This window comes from Lipophrys pholis (assembly GCF_963383615.2).
Source record: "Lipophrys pholis genome assembly, chromosome: 9".
Classification (NCBI taxonomy): Eukaryota; Metazoa; Chordata; class Actinopteri; order Blenniiformes; family Blenniidae; genus Lipophrys; species Lipophrys pholis.
The window spans coordinates 10,803,753-10,824,066 of NC_137639.1; the positions used below are offsets into that span (position 1 = coordinate 10,803,753).

At 40.5% G+C, this 20,314-nt stretch overlaps 1 protein-coding gene across 4 annotated transcripts in view; it reads left to right on the forward strand.

Annotated features, from left to right (window-relative positions):
* rims2a (regulating synaptic membrane exocytosis 2a) overlaps window positions 1–20,314 on the forward strand; it is a 153,849-nt gene that overhangs the window by 122,021 nt on the left and 11,514 nt on the right. For 3 of the 4 annotated variants that reach the window (XM_080471052.1, XM_080471053.1, XM_080471054.1), the window contains 3 exons: window positions 1,846–1,946; window positions 5,009–5,175; window positions 13,590–13,807. In XM_080471052.1, coding sequence (XP_080327178.1) covers window positions 1,846–1,946; window positions 5,009–5,175; window positions 13,590–13,807 — 486 coding nt within the window. Of the gene's footprint in view, window positions 1–1,845; window positions 1,947–5,008; window positions 5,176–5,730; window positions 5,962–13,589; window positions 13,808–20,314 lie in introns of all 4 variants that reach the window. The other variant, XM_080471055.1, reaches the window with a different exon arrangement.

A 20,314-nucleotide genomic window follows, 5' to 3' on the forward strand; every position in this document is an offset into this window, starting at 1 on the left:
AAAAAAAAATACAAATACACAAAAAACAAAACATCTTACTTCACTTACTTCCACTCTGATGTCAAAAAGAGTATAAAAAAACAACGTGTTTTTGACTCCCAAACTGATTTTATCCAGACTCGGCATATAAAAAAATAATAAATTGAGACTTATATTAATATCCTGTCATAGCAGACACTGCCAGTTCACACACTTGCCTAATAAATTACAAATTAAACACATTTTGTGTCACATAACTGTAACATGACTTTCTCAACGCTGTCAAAAAAACCCACTAATATTAAAAAATGCTTGATATTTTGTGGGAAAGGGAACAAAAGCACTCACTTGTTATAAGTGCTTTTTTCACTAATTATGGCTGATATTTTGACATTCTTACAGCCATATAATCCAACTAAATCAGGTCAATGCAGTCATAAAAGATTTCAATTGCTTTGAGTATCATTTAAGTTTTTACATTATATGCTGTCAAACAATGAATCATTTTCTGGGAAAACCTAATTTCTTTTATCATTGTACAAGAAAAACAAAATACAGATTCCATTTATTTGTCAAAATATATTAATATAATAAAACAAGAAATAGATGGTGTGTTCATTGTAATACTCGCTGCTCTCTGTAACCTGCCTGCTCACTCAAGCTTCATATTCAGTGTATGAATCTAGAGAAATCTATTAATCTCCTGCCATTTAATTTTGAACGAGATGCAATTGCATCGGTTAAAAAAAACAAAACTAGGTACAAAACGTCCGCAAAGTCCTGCATTAATACAGTTTTAACATAAACACAATATAAGAAAAACGTCTGTGTCCTTTTTGACTGCAGGGCAATTTCATCAGCACCATAATCACAGCTCTTAATTGAACTAAACCAAGGTGCCAAGTCAACAGTTCACTGTCTGACAGTAAATTATATTTGTAATACACTTCTGTTGTGTTGATTGTGCTGCTTAAGAAAAAGACATTTAACCTAACGAGGCACAGAATAAAGAAATCCTTTCCATCACTTTTGCAGTCATTCATTTTTTTTCTCAGCTTGTGCTGCTTCTCTTTGTGTGTGCGTGTGTGTTTGTGTGTGCAGGCACAGGCTTACTGTATCTGTGCATGGCAAGTGTGCGTGTGCATTCATCTTCACTTTGTCATTGCCATCAAATGACACAAAAGTAGAGACATAAAGCAAACGGGAAGAATGGTACTGCAGGTTCAGCAGGAAATTTTGTGGTGATTGAGGATAATCTGCAGGAAAGAAAACATGTCGCAGTGTTTGATGTGAGGTCTTTTTCTGATGTTTTTTAAATTCTGGAAATAAACATGCTGAGTCCTCATGAAGATGAGTTGTTACTTCCCATGAAGAAGGGTAATGGTGATGGGGTGATGCTGCACATATTGCTTTGCAGCACAAGTTTAGATCTCAAAGTGAATCTAAAAGGTCATTAAATGGGCAAATTGGATGATGTATATATGACAAAGTACTGCAATGAAAACTTAACACGTGTTGGGAATTTCCGTGTCTTTTTTTCCTTTCTTTTCTTTTAAGAATTTGTATTCAGTTTGGATTTATTAGCAAATATTTCTAGAATACTGCCACGCCAGTTTGACGTTTACCGGTTACAAATTAAGCCGTTTAACACATTATGTAGTTTACCTTTAACAGTTTGTTGATTCAGCCCAACCATTCAGCTTTGTTGCCATTGGATCTCGTCTTTGTCATAGCTCATGGCTCATGGCTCATCAGAAGCTTGTGTCTCACCATGACAGTCCGCCCTTCCATCAGGCCCCCCATCCCCCCCCCCCCCCCCTCCACGGCGCCAGTTCCCACCTGACCGCTGTCTGTCTCTGTGCTCAGGTATGGACATGGAGGAGCGGACTAGACAGATGAAACTAAAGATGAACAAGTATAAGCAGGGAGCCGGCTCGGACTCCAGGCTGGAGCAGGACTACCACAAGGTAAAAACACGTCACTTGCACACACTGATGGAGAGAAAGAGGCACACTGTGAGTGTGATGTTTGCATGGTTGTACTGTGCATGGGCCAGATGGCTTGTTTTTTTATGAGCAGTCAAGCATGTACACATGCACATATAAACATGTGCATGTGATTTGATGTTTGTGTAACGCCCCGGTACACAGCCACAGCCACATAATCACACTAAAACCGGTAAACACTTAACTCGATTATATGGTTGGAAAACACAGAGTTAGAAACAGCTGTGTGTTTTTAACGCTTCATCAGACAAGTGACCACCGTTTCTTAGAAATCAGGTGCAGGATTGTGGAATTTTGATAATGCATACCTGCGATGGTTTCAATTTCTCACAAGAACAGAAAGACGACTGTGTTTTAGTTGCATCCCGGTCAGTGCAGCGCTGCACCTGATTTAAAGATTTCTCTTGAAAATAGGAAGAAAAAACAAATTGACAAACAGGCTCTATCATTTGCACTGGTTGTGCATGTGCACATAAAACCGGTGCGACTGGCAGTAATTTCCATTTTCAAACTCAAGCTATCTCAATAGGTTCATGCAGTATTCATGATAGCCTACTTTTTGTAAATAAAACAATACAATCTACCCCAGCAGCACCTAACAGTATATTGGACATAGATACAGGATGATACTTCATTTTATAGCAATCAAAATTTCAAGAATACCTTCGGCTAGAAATAATTAAGTGTGTATGATTTTGTTTTACACTTTCCAGTAGAGTGTATAATTATAAATAATTGGCATATAGTGGTAGTAAATGTTACAAGTCATAAAAATGATATAGAAACTTCATGAACTATTCTTAAATAACAGCCTAAATAGTAATGCTAATTTTACACCCTATTTAATGTCAAGATCTTTTAATTACTAACATGTAAAGGGTTAAAGATCAATTTAATTAAATTTTACAGCATACAAACATATAGGTTGCATGATGCATCCTGACTCTCTTTGTTGATTTTTCTGATGTATTTAAAGTAAATACTGAACAAAATGCAAAAACATGCTTGTGTATAAACAGTGTTGCATTTTCACAGAGTAAATATCTTCCAAGTGCTTTTCCTTTTTTTTTTTAGGCTTTTTTAATTAGAAATGTCAGGCTATTAATAATTTATGTTGATAGCTGAATGTGAGGATTATCTTTCTAACTGGGGCAATATTTCTGCAAATACGTGCTGTCGTTAAGCTTCCCAAATATCATTCTTCAGTGCGATAAACAGAATTCCACCAAGCATTACTGTACAGTGCAGAGCACTGAAGTATGAGACTCAAACCTCTGTACTATGCCGTATACACTTACAAGAAGTGGAGAAACTTTGTCTCACAACGGTGAGCTGAGCCTTAAAAAGTGTCTTGTGTAATTTTAAGGAATGTGACACTTGACGTTTCGCAGACTGAAACATTTACTACTCTGTTCTGGAGAAGTCCTGCTCATGTTTAGAGAGCCCGGCCGGAGCCCAGCAGTCTGGACCAGGGCGCAGAAGAAAGAGGCTCCCCGTTCGCTTTCCTTTTAAGTCAGTGCTATGAAAAGCATTGCATTAGGGAGCTTGAAGTGTTCGCTGGAAGTCTATAAACAGCGGCTTGAATAGTGAGCTGTCCTTGTCTGTTAAACATTAGCCTCCCTGAAAGTCTCATTGACAAAACACTGTTCTTACTATTATTAAACAAGACTGGAGAGCCACTGCTCTTAAAGAGCAGTGTAACACAAGCCAGTTACTGTCACTCTCAGTCAAGGTCCTCGCTATATATATATATGTATAATAGCTCAGTGGCAAAAAAATGTTTAATGCTCATAAAGAAATGTATCCATGGAGCTGATGTAGTATAGAAAAGATCTAAATCTAGAAAAGTATAAATCAGTCATAGGCAACTGTGACAACAGTGGGCGTTTTTTTCAACCAAGGAAAATCAATTAACCACATTCAAACCCAATATAAAGTAGTTTTCCCCTTAAATATTGTTAAATTAAGTGTTTTTCAACTTTAAATGAAAAAAGATAGGCATTTTGAGTAAATAAAATGAATTTACACCCATCCAGTGTAATGTTGTTGAATCAGTCACTCCATTTGTTATACATGGTTAAATCATCTGTTTCAAATATTGACCCTTTGGTAGAGAAGGTGACATTTTTATGGCTCTAATTATGATCAGTTTCCTACAGTATTTGTAATATGAATGACTAATATGTATTATTTCCCAGGATTATTTTTTACTACAACTGATGAATATAGGCTGTATGATGTAGGTGAACCATTTTTTTATGAAAAACTCTTTGACCAGCCTCCTGTGTCATTTCATCCTGATATGAGGTCTGGTTTTAGACTGTGTAGTTTTTATATTAGAATAGAAGAGAAGAGAAGAGAAGAGAAGAGAAGAGAATAGTTGTATTATGAAGTTAACATGTGTGACAGGTTGGTAAATAGCTCATGATCCGTTCAATTAACTGTGGTCAAACGTAACCGTAATACACATTATATATTGTAAAGCATCAGAAATAAATACTTGAGCAAAGTGGCACTACATTTCTCATTGTTAAGCTTCCTTATTGGCAGCACAGACTGATGGACGCTCATATAGAAAAGTTGGTTTCCATTATTTTCGAAACCATTAGAAATCTACTAAGATCCCAAACACTGGCTCACTTTGTAAACGCCTGCAGGTTTAGGATGCCAGACTTAAGTATTTCTCCGTCTTGGATGTGTCTTTGATGGACAACATTAGAGTACCTTCCGAACCTTCAAACAGCCGCAATAATGCACCTTATGTAACAACGTCAACCCCTTCTCTTTCTGTCTGTACTTCTTTTAAAGCCCAAAATGTCCACATGATTCACATTCTTCAGCCCACCTCAGTACTTGTTTACGAATGTTTGTCTTCATATTGCTGAAGACATCTATATCAGTGTAATATGACGAACTGCGAACATCTAAGAAGATTACACTTGTTGAACTAATGGCTGCCAAAACGTACTGCAAACATGCCTGAGCCTTACATTGTGATGTTCTTTTCTCTGTCCTCTCTGCAGCGTTCGGGCCGGGACCCTCGGGGCTCAGACAACTTGTCAGCCAAGTCGTCGGACAGTGACGTGAGCGACGTGTCCGCTGTGTCGAGAACCAGTAGTGCCTCTCGGTTCAGCAGCACGAGCTACATGTCTGTCCAGTCCGAAAGGCCACAAGGAAACCGCAAGATCCGGTAGGCCGTTGTCCACTACGGTGGACAGTAACCGTTTGTCTTCGACCCCCCATCACACGGTTATCAGGAATGGACAAATCCCCCTCAGCCATGAACTCTGTGCACTCGACCACGTCCAGACAATTTTCAACTTTGAAACTGTTTGTACTTGGTTACACCTGAGGAGGAAAATCCACCGTTTAGCACCGTGGGTCATTTTCTCCTAGCGACGAGTTCAGGTTTGGCTCTGTTTTAGAAAATCTAGAGCCAAATGGTCGAACTCTGTCATTCACACTCTGGGGGAAACTTGTCCATATCTGTTAATACACACTGAACACATCGCGCCCCTTTGGGCGTCGTCTCACGTGGAGGCAAACCTAAATCCATGTGCATAGTGCTTTGCTGTGAGTCTACATTTCTGTTTTTCTGTTATTTTGGAATCTGTCTGCTTTTCTCTTGGCTGCGCGCTTGTCTGTGTGTTCGTCTTCCTTTCTCTTATTGTTGATGTTGTTTACGCTTTGGTTTTCTTTCTGCTTTGCATGTGCTGCTTCTCTTTGCTTCTGTCTCCGTCTTCAGCCAGTTGCGATCGAGGAGCCAGTCTCGGGAGGGGGAGGAGCAGCTAGGGGAGGTGCGGGAAGAGGAGGAGGCAGCGGGAGAGAGGGGGAAGGGGGGCAGTAGAGAGGGGAGGGTGCAGGCAGAGAGGAGGGGTGAGGGGGTGAGCGTAGACGCAGACAAGGAGCATCAGGAGGATTTGGTGGAGAAAGAAGAGGACTTGCACCAGAGGAGTATCTCAGAGTCTGACCTCAGGTAACACATTTGTGGTAGCCTCCGAATGTGGACTAACAATAAGAACGACCTACTAACAAGAGAACAGACCCGCCGCCCCCTAGTGGCCTACTGACCGTTGCATGTTTATATGACAACAAGTCAGAATGTGGTGACCTCCTTCCACCCTTTAACCTTGATACTCACATAACCGTGACCCTAGTATCCCTAACTCATGCTGAGGTGGAGTAGCAGTGCCACTTCATGTTCATAAATTATCAGTCAGTCATATGAACGTTAAAATATATATTTTTTTTAAATTGCTGGGTGTAGTGAAAGATAAACCACATGAGAATCAGCTATTAGAAAAGTATTTTTTAGGTTGGTGTTATGTTCTCTAAATCACATCAATATGTTCAAACCAAAGTCAACCAAACTTGTATTAAAGATGACAACAGATATTCACATTGTGCATTTTTGTTCATAATTTAGATTGAAGCGAAACAGCCACAGGGACAATCCTACTACAACTCCATATAATCCGTCAAAATTCAACCAAATATTCAAACAACGACTGTATAAAGACTCTCGGCAAACTCCAGAAGAAAGATTGTGGATGACTTGTCCCCTGGCAAACAATTCAGATGTCTGCGGAGTTTCCTCGTCATTCATTGTCCACAGTTTTGTGTCTTAGAAGGTAGCTGGACCGGCTTCAGGTTTAGAAAACATTTCACTGCTCATGTGAGGCTTCATCAGTTATGGAGAGAAAGTTCTTTAAATAAATTCCATTAAACACTCTGGCACTCTGCACTTAATGGATCTGCCTGCTAACTTAAACAGATGCATCTCAAAATATCTGAAGTTCATTAAAAAGGTAATCATTCTAATCTGAGATTTGAAATGGATTAATCCTCTGTGGGGAAATTGATACGCAAGTGATGAAGATTTCAATCCACTGACTGATCTGCAGGTAGATCTCATACTTGTTAAAAGTGTGGTTCATCCAGCCAAATTTTACCCGCCTGGATGAATGTAGGGGAAAAAAATGATAGTGTAAAGTTAAAGTATAAAACTTAACAAGCGAAGTGAGCAGTTATTATTTATTAACAATTATTGCTCATGTACAACATGTCCTGCTAAATCATTGTTGGCAGTAAACACTTAACATTTACATGTTTGGGGGAATTTTCCATGATGATACAGGACATTGCTGCTATTTTTGAAACTTAAGTTTCTGGTAATTAAAACACAAAGGAGGGGAAGTAAAAGGCATAAGCCAAAGAAAGATGTTCGGAGATGCCGGTGAGTCAGCGTAACAGTTGTTTGGTTTATTACTTCAGACTATGGCTAACTTAATTATGGTGGACTTAGTTTTGTGTGTATCAAATATAACTGAACTCATGGATGTAATTCAAGTGAGTTTTTCTACCAGTGAGCATAAAGACAACGCTGCTGTCTCCTGGTGTGGTCTGCCTCACATGCATGGTGAAATGCATTTATGCATAGTCCCTTTTTCTGAACTATAACTAATATTTTATGACCATATTTAACATGACTCTAATTGAATACGACCATAAAGATGCGCCGGTGGATCTGAAAACAGTGTCGAATTAGCTGATCTAAAGAATCATGTCCAGAACAAATTCAAGAACACGCTGATTCAGAAACTCGCAGCAGGATAAAAGCCCAGCCTGCACCTCTAATAAGCCGTCTTCACCATCAAATCACTTTCACAGCGGGACCCGCGTTAGTGCTTCCAACCAACATCAGCTCTGCTCAGTGTCTCTGTGGTCTTAGGAGAAAACACATTAAGATAAAAGCCATACCCTCTCATGTGGTATTAACACTGCACCAGTGGGCACGCTGGTGAAAAGGTGCACGTGTGCTTGGGTAAATACACAGAAAGACCCGCTGATGTGTAACCTTTTAGCCTCTCTAAATAGTATTCATACGTTTTTTTCAATGGTGTATTTAGCACAGTAGATCTTACACTGATGCATCTATCAAGTATTAAACACTACAACCTCGTGTTTTGGTTTCTCTTTCACTAGTTTTTCCAGAGTTAAATGTTGCGGTACCCTGAGAATTCTCGTGAAAATAGTACTTACAGCACGTTTTAGGGCTACAGACTGAACCAGAACAAGAAATCTTGACCTTGTCTAGTTGTCTTTACTCTCAAAGCTCCAGTCTGTGTTGCTTTTCTGTCTGTGTCGCTCTGTGCTGAGATGCTGAAATGTTGTATACATTTTTTTGTCTGTCCGTCTGTGTTGTTCACCTGCTCTGTGTCAGTGTCGGTCTGCCTGCACTCGTCAACCCAACCCTCCTCCTTTCCTCTCAACTAACCGTGTCAAAGTAATTCCACTTCTCTTTATGTACCACAGTGTAACCCTCACACCTCCATCATCACCCTGAGACCTTCACTTTCAGTAAAGAGACTTTAAATTATTGTTCACACGAGGCCACGGGAAGACCATTTGATTTGATTTGAACAACCCTTTTGTAATTCATGTGTTTTATCTTGACTGAAAGTGACATGGTCCGGCTTTGTAAAAATGCTGACGTTTTCCTATCTGTGTGATCAACCCGTACTCCTTCATGACACCTACAGTATAAATTAATAATGCACCTACTCCTGAGTCATCCTGCAATCTGCTTTTTCTGGGACAACAACACGTGAGGAGATGGGTACACGGACAACAAAGAAAAGGGGGGGGGGGGGGGGGAACACCTATTGTGTCTCTTTGTACTCACTCAGATTTGGGGAATAATGTTCCCGTGAATGGAGAAGCTGTGCAGAAAATTACTGGCAATTTTCCACATCGTTTTACGACAATGTTTAGAAAGGTCCCTGGGTTTGTGTGATAAAAAAGAACAAATACAAAAACCTGAACATTTAAAAATCTTATGTTTGAAAGAAAAGTTTATTATCACTACAACATTTTCATTATCACAGTAACAAGGGCAGTGTGTGAGGTTGTATTTTTTGCTTTTCTTTTAACCAAACTAAAGTCCACGAGTGTTTGCTCAGCAGTTATTAGTGTGACCGGTAATAGCTTGCTTAGTTCAGAGCTTTCCAGCATCTAATTAGGACTCAGGACCCGTGAACTAATACGCTGTAGGAAATCGTTTTTGGTGCTCTGGTTTCGTGCCTGTTTTTTTTGTTTTGTTTGTTTATTGTCTTCTGTTAATCACATTGTGTCAGCAAATTATGGTCACACTGTTCAGGGGGCCGGTGTTTTGCAAGAGGTGCATTTATTCTTCATTCATGCATGAGACAAACCGCTGGAAGGGTTATCACATAAATGAGAAATCTTTGAAGGAATGGTGCTTTTTTTTTTTAACTATTATCTTTCTGTACAATGAGAAAAGTAGTACACACCTAGTCTGAGAATACAAAGAGTCAGTTTTAAAATTTGAAGCCACTGCTGATCAAAAACATTGTGAAAACTTTGTCATTTAAATCAAAAAACAGCATTTTAGTTTTCCCAAATATAAAGTCTCCTGTAATAATACGTTCATAAGCATTATGCTGATTATTGCATCAATTATTAAGGTAATAATTATTACTTCCTCCTACACCCTCTAATCTTTATTTTTCAGATTTGTTCTTATTTCTACTCATTAAATTGCACATTAATATACTGTATACATACATTGTATGGACTCTGAACTGTGACAATGTTTTAAGCAGAAGTATGATCTTCATGAGGACGTCCTCTTTGCTTTCCTACCTTTGAGTCTCAACTCAGTAAAGTCCTCTTATTCTATGAATTAGGGTTATCAGTCAGAGTGCCATTACATATCAAAGCCAGAGGTCTGACATTACGATGTCGAATGGAGAAGAAAGGTCGGCTGGGTTTTGATCAGAAAAGGAACTTCTATTCATGTCTGTTCAAGGACCTCACTCAGCAAACAAAAGCTTTTCTTTAACAGCCTCCAGTCCGCTGCTGTAAATGCTGAAAACAATCAATCGTACGTCTCGTCATCGCTTGGTTTCCGTGCACTGGATGAGATTCTACCTGCTCAAGATTGAAAGGGCTGCTCTTCTCATCCATGCATAAGAGCAGCGAAGTAGTGTGATTCGACAGAACCGTAGCTACTGGCTACATTTCCTTATGACTCATCTCTTATGTATTGAGGTCACAGCGTAAATATACATCTGCTGCACATTAAGCAAGCTTGTTCACATTGGCTTGGGATACGAACATCGTGATGGCACTTCCTGTGCAGAGAGGAGCTTTGGTTCACATGCAAAATTGTGTCCGGTGGTCTGCGGGATAGAGCAGCTCTCCATCAGCACTTTTTTTAATCTCACATCACATCCTCTCCTCCATGTCTCTTTGATTTAGTCTGAGTACTGTCTTACTCATGAAGGAGTTATAGACTGTTTTGACTATTATTGTAACGGGGCCAATAATTCGAACAATAATTAAAGATGTTTACTCTGACCCGCAGTAAAAAACATGATCAAAGCAAATATCCCGCCCTGCAAGTTTCAGAAAAACTTGTCCTGAATCAACGGCTTCTGAATCAACACAGACTGTGACAGTTACCGTCTAAAATAAATATCATCTCTCGACTTCAGTTAATTACCTCACCTCTGCTCACTTTTCTCTCTGACAGAAATAAACCAAAACTTTGTAGCGGCGTCGACAGGCGTGTGCACATGATAAAGCTCTGGCTGGAGGCACAGTTGCCATGGAAACATAATTTTCTGCCTCACCCAGTGAAGAAACAGTCAGATATCCTCTGTGCGAAAGGTGATCGGGGTGAGGAGATGGGTAGACGAGGCTTATCTTGCAGATGCGTTTTCTACTTTCATTAAGATTTTCCTCTTAAAATCTTTAAGTAAAAGTAAATGACGTCAGTGTCCAACATATCTGCTCTAACAGTTTCACATTATTCAGCCAAATAATTGAAAACATTAAGTTCACTCTATGAGGGGATTTTGCAATAATGCTAGTTTGAAAATTGATATTCAACTGCAGACTTAAAACGGGACAACTTAGCACACTGATTATCTGATTATGCCCGCCAATCAAAATCCAAAAGAAAGCTATTTTACCTCCTGGTGGTCTGTTATTGTTTGATTACAGTCTGATGATAACCCCATTCAGCGCAGTGTGGTGTTAACCAAATTAGTCAACAGTTTTGCCTGACAAAACCTTTCCGGGTGTTGTTTTGCCTCGGGAACATCTTGGCCTAGATGAAAATGCATGATGAGCAATCTGCATGATGAGGAACACGGTGTTCTTCGGGGCTGGGGTTGAAAATCAGAAATCCCCGGAGAGGCTCAGTCCTCCGAGCCGGCACATTCACACAGCGAGTCTGGACTAAGTGCCAAGACCCGCTCGGAGAGCAGGGATACTGTTATTAGAAGAGGTGCTGCAAGATCATTTATTACGCTTCTCTTAATTCAAGTCAAAGTCAGAGCACCTTGTCCTGTTCCATAAATGGGCCTTTAAATCAATATGAAAAGCTATTATCAAATTAGACGGACATTTAAGTGTATTTAAGCCCGTTAGTGATGGTATACATTTATTTAAGTGCATAATGTTCCCTGAGAGCAGATTTCAGTATTTATGAGAATAAATATAATTATGAAGACTTTGATTTCTTATAATGAAATGTTAACATCACATACAACCCCTGGACAGCAGTAGGATGTTTCCTCAGTTCAGTCGGCCGAGAAGCCTACCGAAGAGAAGTTTACAAAGAAAGTTAGAGAAACGAAACAAAGGTAGCACTGAAAAGAATATTCAGTGAGCTCTTTTAAATGTTTCATGATTCATACATTCTTAATTGAGAAGCCCTCACATTTTAACCTCGACTTTTCCGATTTGTAGAGATAACAATCCTCTAGTATTCGTGTCTTTGCTGCTGGGCTCACATTTGATCTAATGACCGAGTCGGTCTTACTGCGCTCATAGTGAAAGAGCATAATTGAGAATGTCACCTGGAGCACGCTGGCCCGTGGCGTTGTTAGGAGCCGAGAGGCTTGAAGTCCACTTCAAAGCCACAGTGGCTGCGGGACCTGATCAAAGACAGTATTTCACCAATAAGCGTCCAATATTTATGTATGAAAGTGCAGGCTGATCTGTAACAGTGGGCTGGAATAAACAAAAAACCTGACACCCTCGAGGAGAGGCTTAAGGTGTTTGTATTAGTTAGAAACACATCTGACAGATTTAACCACCGGCTGACAAACCAAAACAAGAAGTAGATAAACAACCAAGACGGGTCTTTATTTCAGGTCACAATGTTCCAGTGAGGAACCCACTGATAGCTTACAAATATTATGATAGAACTTCTGCAGCCCATGACCTGTAAGACAATGGAAATATGCTGTTGCTGCTGAACTATTTCTGTTAAGCGTCTACGTTATTTAAAAAGAATTTTTCCCATTGATATGATGGATCTTCCACCATTCCTTTTTCACTCCAGTCCTGGGTGCACCCGTTTTACCTGAAGAAAATACATTAGTTTTAAACAATGGCACTCTGACTGGTGTTCTTTCATCCTAAAAGAGATTAAATGTAACCCCCTTTTAACAATTTGCTGATCTCAACATCTAAACTTGGACATGTCCAAATACATCAACATCATTAGTTTCAAATTGCGTGTTTCGTAAAAGCTATATAGTGACAGACATCATGATTGGCTAATAGACTTGGATAAAGTTGACTGAAGCTCTGCCAAGGCAACGTAACGTTTAGCATCACTGCCCTTCATAATTCAATCCTGTAGCCATGTTCAGACATGATCTCTATTATACACAAAGTATTCTCCCCATTTACATACAATGGACGTCAACCCTAAAACCTTAAAAAAAGAACAATCCTCAGACTAATTGAAGTAATGGATGGAATCAGTTGTCAAAATGCGTCGATCATTCATGTTTTACCGAGCGCGTCTCTCCAGAAGTTGTCTTTAAAATGCAGTTACATGATGGAGGTCAGAGCCTTTAATTAATGAACAGTAGCCTGCGGGTGTGTCGCGTAACTCATCCCATTAGGAATGCAGAGCCTATGATACTGAGTGTAATTTGTCTCTGAAAGATAATTTTACTGGCAGAGCTAAAATAAGGCCTCCATTTGGACAATGGCCCATTTCCTCTTTAACAGCTTGAGAACAATGCTAACTACTTTTCTTTCGATGTGCGGTTCTGAGTTTGTGGTTACATTTCAGGTGCAGGGAAGGTGATTGTAAGCCAGTCTTATATGGTACAGAGTATAAATACTTTATACCATATGGTAAAACTCCAGCAGCCTTCTCTTGAGTTGAAATCACAAAAAGTGTCAAGCTCCCTGAAAAAAAGAGCAAAATGCAGTAGAATGGTTGATCATGCACAACGCAGGGCCTCCACTTCAAACCCTAAACTCAACTATACTGTAAGTCATGAACTCCTGTACCTGAACTCTGTCCTTCTCTCCTCTTCACCCCCCCACACCTTGTCACGTCCCGTCCCTCGACTCCTTTTTCCCTTTCCTCCTCCATCTTCCTCCCCCTCTGTTCTCCCGCTGTCTCCGCTCTCCACCTCCTCTCCTCTGGCCTCCTCTCCTTCTCCTCCTCCTCCTCCTCCTCCTCCTGTCCTCCTCCTCTGTCCTCGCCTGCCTCGCCCTGACAATGGTGATGGCTGACAGTGACTTTGCATCCAAAATGAAAAACAGGCAGATGGGCTCGTCGGGCGGGGTGAACATGACCAAGAGCACAAGCATCAGCGGAGACATGTGCAACCTGGAGAAGACGGACGGCAGCCAGTCGGACACGGCGGTTGGCACGGTAGGCACTGACGACAAGAAGAGGCGCTCCAGCATTGGTGCCAAAATGCAGGCCATGGTTGGCATGTCGCGCAAGAGCCGGAGCACCTCTCAGCTCAGCCAAACAGGTAGGGTTTCCCACGACACAGCAGCTGTGTACTCTCTGTGTGTGTTCACCTGTACATCTGTCCCGTGGCTTCCCCTCGTCTCCGTCCGGTCTCTTGTCGTCTCGTCCCGATGTTGACAACTAATTCAGCTATTTTCTAGTTTTTTCCCTTCTTCACTCCCAGTTTTTTTTTTTTTTTTTAAAGCCTTTTCCTTATTACATTTTCTCTTTCCTCTAGGTTACAGTGATCCTGGATATCTATCTTCTTTTTTAACCTTCCTGCTTACTTCTCTCTCTCTCTCTCTCTCTCTCTCTCTCTCTCTCTCTCTCTCTCTCTCTCTCTCTCTCTCTCTCTCTCTCTCTCTCTCTCTCTCTCTCTCTCTCTCATCTTTCTAATTACCCACCTGTGATTGTGTTTCCAAGCAGATGATTTATTTTGATTCTTTTCATTTCGCTCACTAACAGCTGCTTGTAGCAGGTCACGTTTTGACCCCTCGCTCCTTGTTGTGATGCTTTCTTGACTGATTTTGCCACGTCAGAGGCTTTTTCTCAAACTGCGACTGTGCAGTCGCACAGTGTGTTTTCTGGGTGCATGTGAGGATGTGTGCACATGCGAGATAAAGATGTGGGGGTGTTTGTTTTTTTGTTCTTTATTCTGAAGCTGAATGCGGGAATTTGTATTTGTCTGGGAAAAGTCTTACATTGCTCAGAACACAGAGCAATTACTATTACTTCTCTTTTGAGGGTAGTTTTCTTTCTATTCAAACTTTTTTTCAAAGATGATAAATAACCATTTGCGATGGGTTGAGCTGCTCTACCTGCTGTCAGGCAGTGTGACAAACAGCCTAGCGGGTGGTGTGGACTAATGTTTGTGGCTGACAGATTGAGGTCTGTTCTGTTCATGCGAAGGTCACTCAATTTTCCCGCTCCGCCTTTGTGTCTGTAGACACAGTTTTCGAGCATTTTCGGGTCTCATCTGTTCAATCTTAGGTTGATCAATAATAACTTATACCGATTAGCACGTTCTGTTGAGACCCAGCCAGATGGGATGGCGAATAGATGGGAGGCTGGGTGTCGAAATTGATGTATGTTTGGTTTGAGTGTGAGGCGGGACTGCACGACTCACGTGGCAATGCGATTCTCTCTAAACGTGAACTGACTGGCACATTCTGCTGGCTTATCTCTGTATTTTGATAACTGTACTACTTTACAATGAGCGGTTCTTTATGGTATTAAATTAGGGTTCTTGTTTGGATGTCATGTGTTGTTGATTATTCATGAAGTTTGTTGCTGCTGATTGAGCTCGCCCTTCAGAAGTCTCAACTTGGGAGCATCTTAAAACCACCAGATATGTGTTTAGTTTTGGGATTTTTTTCATCGTACCGATTCCAATAAAGCAGAGAGGAACACAAACGTTCACATACTATCTTTCCACATGCAGACAGAGCACAAAGGGAGCAGCCTGAATCTCCTGGAGCTATCAATATTTCACTCAGTGCTTCTAAGTGCATCACATGGAGTTTGTGAGAGCACGCATACATCTGTCTTTCAATATTTGAGATCTGTATTTGGTCCTGCACCAACACTTGTACTGCCAAGTTGCCTTCTGCCCCACTTTGTTGCGCACAATCCTCGGAGGCTCATCGCTTGCTTGAAGGAGGGTCAATGTTTTTTTTTTTCCGTTTTTTTTTTTTTTTGGAGACCATGTGAGTGCTGCCAAGTGCCAGTTGGGGGAAGAGCAGATCAGCCAAGCAGCACGACTCTAGCTTTTTACAAACACAGGTCAGTCAGATGGAAAGGATGTGCTCCCAGGTGACCGGCACGGGCAGAGTATACACGGTGTGCAGCTCTGCGACTAAAACCTCCATTTTGTACTCTGTCGTCTGTGAAAGACTCCTGAAATACAGACTGTCCGAGTGGATTCTTAAAACAATCGCAACTTAGAATCTTCGCGTGCAATATAAGGTAATTTTTGCATGTTGATCAGCAGCTTCATAACAGGAAGTGATCCTGAGTGAAAGCAAATACTTGTCAAGAGAAGTGGCAACTGGTGTGTGTGTGTGTGTGTGTGTGTGTGTGTGTGTGTGTGTGTGTGTGTGTGTGTGTGTGTGTGTGTGTGTGTGTGTGTGTGTGTTTGGGGGTGGGGGGGTGGGGGGTGTGGGGGGGGGGGGGGGGGGTTGCTCGATATATCCCATTGCTCTGGACTGAGTAACTTAGCTTAATACAGATGCCGAAATTTTCCAGGAGCTCTTTCAACATGAAAGCCCTAATTTCAAATTAAATGGAGGCGCATTTTTTAAAGGAGAATGACATTACTATTTTCCTGTTTGATGATGTGCAACTAGAGAGCAACATGAATGACAAGCAGTTGCTCCGAGCCTTGCAAATCCAACAGACGACTAATTCTGAATACAAATCTGATGAAAGAGGAGCCTTAAAAAATAAATAAATAAATAAACAACCCAAATGTAGCTGCCAGTGTGTTATCTCAGCCAGGTTTGACTCGACACTCCATACTCACAGGTTTGCTGATGTTATTGTATCATATGACCAATTGTCATGCTTTCGCCTTCCTTATTGAAACAATATGCAACAGTTTTCCACAAAGCTTTAGTTCTCAGTAATAAGACGTTTAATAATACACTTTTCGACTTCTTTAATTGATTGATGGTTTCATGGCTCAGCCTTATATAGTGTCAGTGTTTTATGAAAAAAAGAAAAGAAAGAAAACTTCAGCTACATGCAATCTTGAACTTTTCTAACTGTATTTGTTTGATCTTAACATTGCGAATATTAATATTCCAGAAAACAATATTTAACTCCCATCATGGTTTTTTTTTCTTACCTGAACATACTTGAGTTTAGGTTTTTTGCACATCAAAGCAACTCCTACTTTGTTTTATTTTCTCTTCTCCAGGCTTTTCTGAAATTGAAACCTCTGACGAATTTCATGCTATGAATTACAATTCTGTTCCTGCTTTCACGTCACATCACACATGTATACACATGCACCGTTTTCCTTGTATACTGGCCAGTTATGCTGCGCTTGATTCATGTTCAGAAACTCACTTGGCAGGTAGGACCTGTAGGTTTTTTTTTTTATTTTTATTAATCCTATGCCTAACATGAAGCAGCTCAGCATAAAAACAGCATCTGATTACGCCCCTGTGATGAAGCAGCAGCATGTAGAACAAATGCTTTGCTTTATTATCATTAATTAATCAGACGTTAAAAACTGTTGAAGGGCTTTTGAAGGAATATTAAGACTATTTTGACTTGTAGGCCAACAGTACAGAAAGTGTTGTGGTAAAAGGAAAGTAAATTGTTGAAATATTCAGAATATAGCTCATGCCATTGAAAATCTAATTAATAAAACTACATTTGAGGATGTCCCAAAACCTGTATACGGACTAGCACTCCATACGACCCCTTTTAGAAATATGCCACACCTGTGTGACTGCTGAACAAGAGAGAAAGTTCCACAATCGGTGCTGAGTTCACATTTGTCTTTGAATTTGACTCAATTAGAGAAAATAAATTTAGAAAACAGTGTAGCGCTTCTGCATGCGATCACTTCGGGGCTTTGGTGGGGTTACACTGGTCATCATGAGCAAGCTGAATTGTTAAGTTGATTTATTATGCTCGATTGTCCCATTCACCACTCAGCAATCCCGCAGTACATTGTGTTTCAAGATGAATAGCGAGCCAATTCATTCCCCAAACAGGCCAACTGAACTGCTTGTCGGCAGCCTGACTCTGCTAAAACCACACATTGTTCCAATGTTCCATTTCTAAGGTTTTCTTTGTCCCCCCCCAAAAAGATTAGTGTGGCCATTGTCCATGTGTGTATCTTTGCAAAAGTATGCAAGTTAAGATGTTTCCCACTGTTTCACTGTACCTGTATGATCTCCAAGAGATTTTGGTGGACAAAGTAAGGGACACACCTCGTCTTCACCCTAATGCAGAGGACAAATCTCACTATACTACAGACACTTCGCAATATCTTTCTGTCAAAAGTCAGTTTTCCTCTAAATCATTGTGGCTTGCCTTTCATTGCAAAGTGTTGCTTCATGTTAAAATGTTTTTGTAATCACTCTAAGTATACTTTTCAAATCGATGAGACGCCCCATTCCAGTATTGACTTTGCCTTTTCCACTGTATTGCTATTGGTTTTCTGCAGGTTTTTTCCAATACCAATACCAATTTTTTATAATCCTTTGTATTGGCTATGATTGAACAACTCACACTACCAAATCTTTCAAACATGCAGGAATATTTGAGTTGCATTAGTAGCAACAATGCACCTTTTTTTTTTCTTTTTTTATAATTTTGATGTGATTTTTTATAAAGCAAGCACTTTCACTTTTATAAATGAGTTCCTTTCCATGGCCCCCCAATATCCTTCCAACCAGACTCACAAACACACACACACACACACACACACACACACACACACACACACACACACACGTATTTACACCTACAGGTGATTTACAGTAAACGGTTAACCTCTTGTGCATGTTTTTGGACTGTGGGAGAAACTGGGCTGCCCAGAGAAAGCTCTCACACACACACACACACACACACACACACAGGAAGAACATGGAAACTCTACAGAGAAAAAGAACCAAAAGCCCAGATTCAAACTGGAGATATTCCCACTGTGAGGTGACCGTGCCAACCACTGCCTTTAAAAAAATCCCATATAGTGAATAATCTTTAAAAAAAAAAAGAAGAGACATGAGTTATAGCATAGCTATTAATCTTAATTTCTTCTACCATTGTTACAACACACTGGTTCTTTACCTGTTAAGTCATTCTCGTAATTCTAGCCTATATGGATGCAGCAGGAAGCTTTGTGTGTCATAGCTGGCCTCTGATTATTAAAGAAGAACAGCACAGAAAATCCAGAGAAATGCTTCTTAATAGGAAGAACCAGGTGCAGCTGCCCACAGTAATACAGTCACATGAAAAAGATGGAATCAGTGGGGAGGACTTTAAATAGTTAGCAACCTCTAATTCCTCGCTCCCCCAGGTGCAGCTTTGAATATTCCTGTGTGACTTTTCCTTCGGCCTACTTTTCTGGCTCTGACCCTGAAAGAAACTCACTATGTGGGGCAGATTTGACACCGACTGAAAACGTGATGTTTTGATCTGTTTCAGATCTTTATTATAATTTTAGCCGTTGATTTAGAGGCAGCCTTTTATAACATAACCTACTTTTGTATCTAAGAAACAGGAGTTTCGAATGGCATCTAATTTAATGACTTTGAAACACTGCTTGGTAACTCGTGGTTAGATACATACAGGGTGCTGTGTAAATATGTTGGTAAACATTTGAAAAGCCATATGATTCCAGGTTGATTAAGGTTGCTAATAAATTCTCGAAGAACAAGTTTGCTACCAACTTGAACTCCCCCCGCCCCCCTTCTCTTAGTCTTTCTAATATCGCATAGTGATGTAGGTTTGGACCCCGGACAGGCTGTTTTGTTTAGGGTAAAATAGCTGAACTTTGAGCTTGCTGCTGAGGTAATTTATCTTCGGTGTTGAATTGGGTGCCTGTCTCAGCAGGTCCTCTGCAAGCTGAAGCTGCTAATTAATCTCTTCGGGGGCCGTAGTAGCCGCGCTGCTCACACCGCGATTCATGAAAGGAGCACAGCAGCACAGTTACAACCCAGACCGAGGTACACAAGAGCCTCGCTTTTGTTTTTAATCTCCAACACTCTTTATGATTCACTTCATCTTTTTGGCCCTTGTATAAGTGGTATTTGTGTCTCGCAGGTGTTACATGTCAGGACTCTGTTTTCTTCCTTCGCTTCACCTCGTCTTCTCTCTCACTGCCTCCCCCAGCTTCCCATCATCACTTCTCGTGTGTCTCATCCCTCCCCCTCGATATCTCCTGTCCTTCTTCATTACAGTAATTCGCTCAAGGTCTCATGACTGTTAATCGCTCTGAGGATTCAGATGAGCCATATATCTGCTTTGGCCTACATTTAAACTGGAATACTGTAGGAAGGGTAATGCTGGTGTAAGTTTCAAATTCTCTTCACGAGTGCATTGCAGCATACAGAGAGTGAGTCATGGTGGTCAGCAGTCGCACCAGTAATGACATACATTTGGAAGGTCAGAGAAGCCGCCATCATAATTTCCACATGTGGTGACTCAACAGCCTTCTTAAAACCTTTCGATGTTGAATCTGCTTTTTGGTGATTTGACCTAGATTGAAACCAGTGCTGTTAAAAATCTAATCTGCAGTTTTCATTGGGTTTTACATCAAGGCCTTTTGATCCAAATCATCTCAGGGTGGTTTGTTTTATAAAGGGAGACAGTGATTGGCCCAGTTGACAAACGAACCAGCAGTCACAGTGATTGTACCCAAGAGTTTAAAACATCTGTGACCTTAATCATAAATAAGTGACAGTTATTTTCAAACTGCAAGAATAAATTACAATACTATTATTGTGTGAAGCATTTAAAATCTGTATGTGTTGGAATGTTTCCCCACATTGACTTTTAAGTCACTAATATC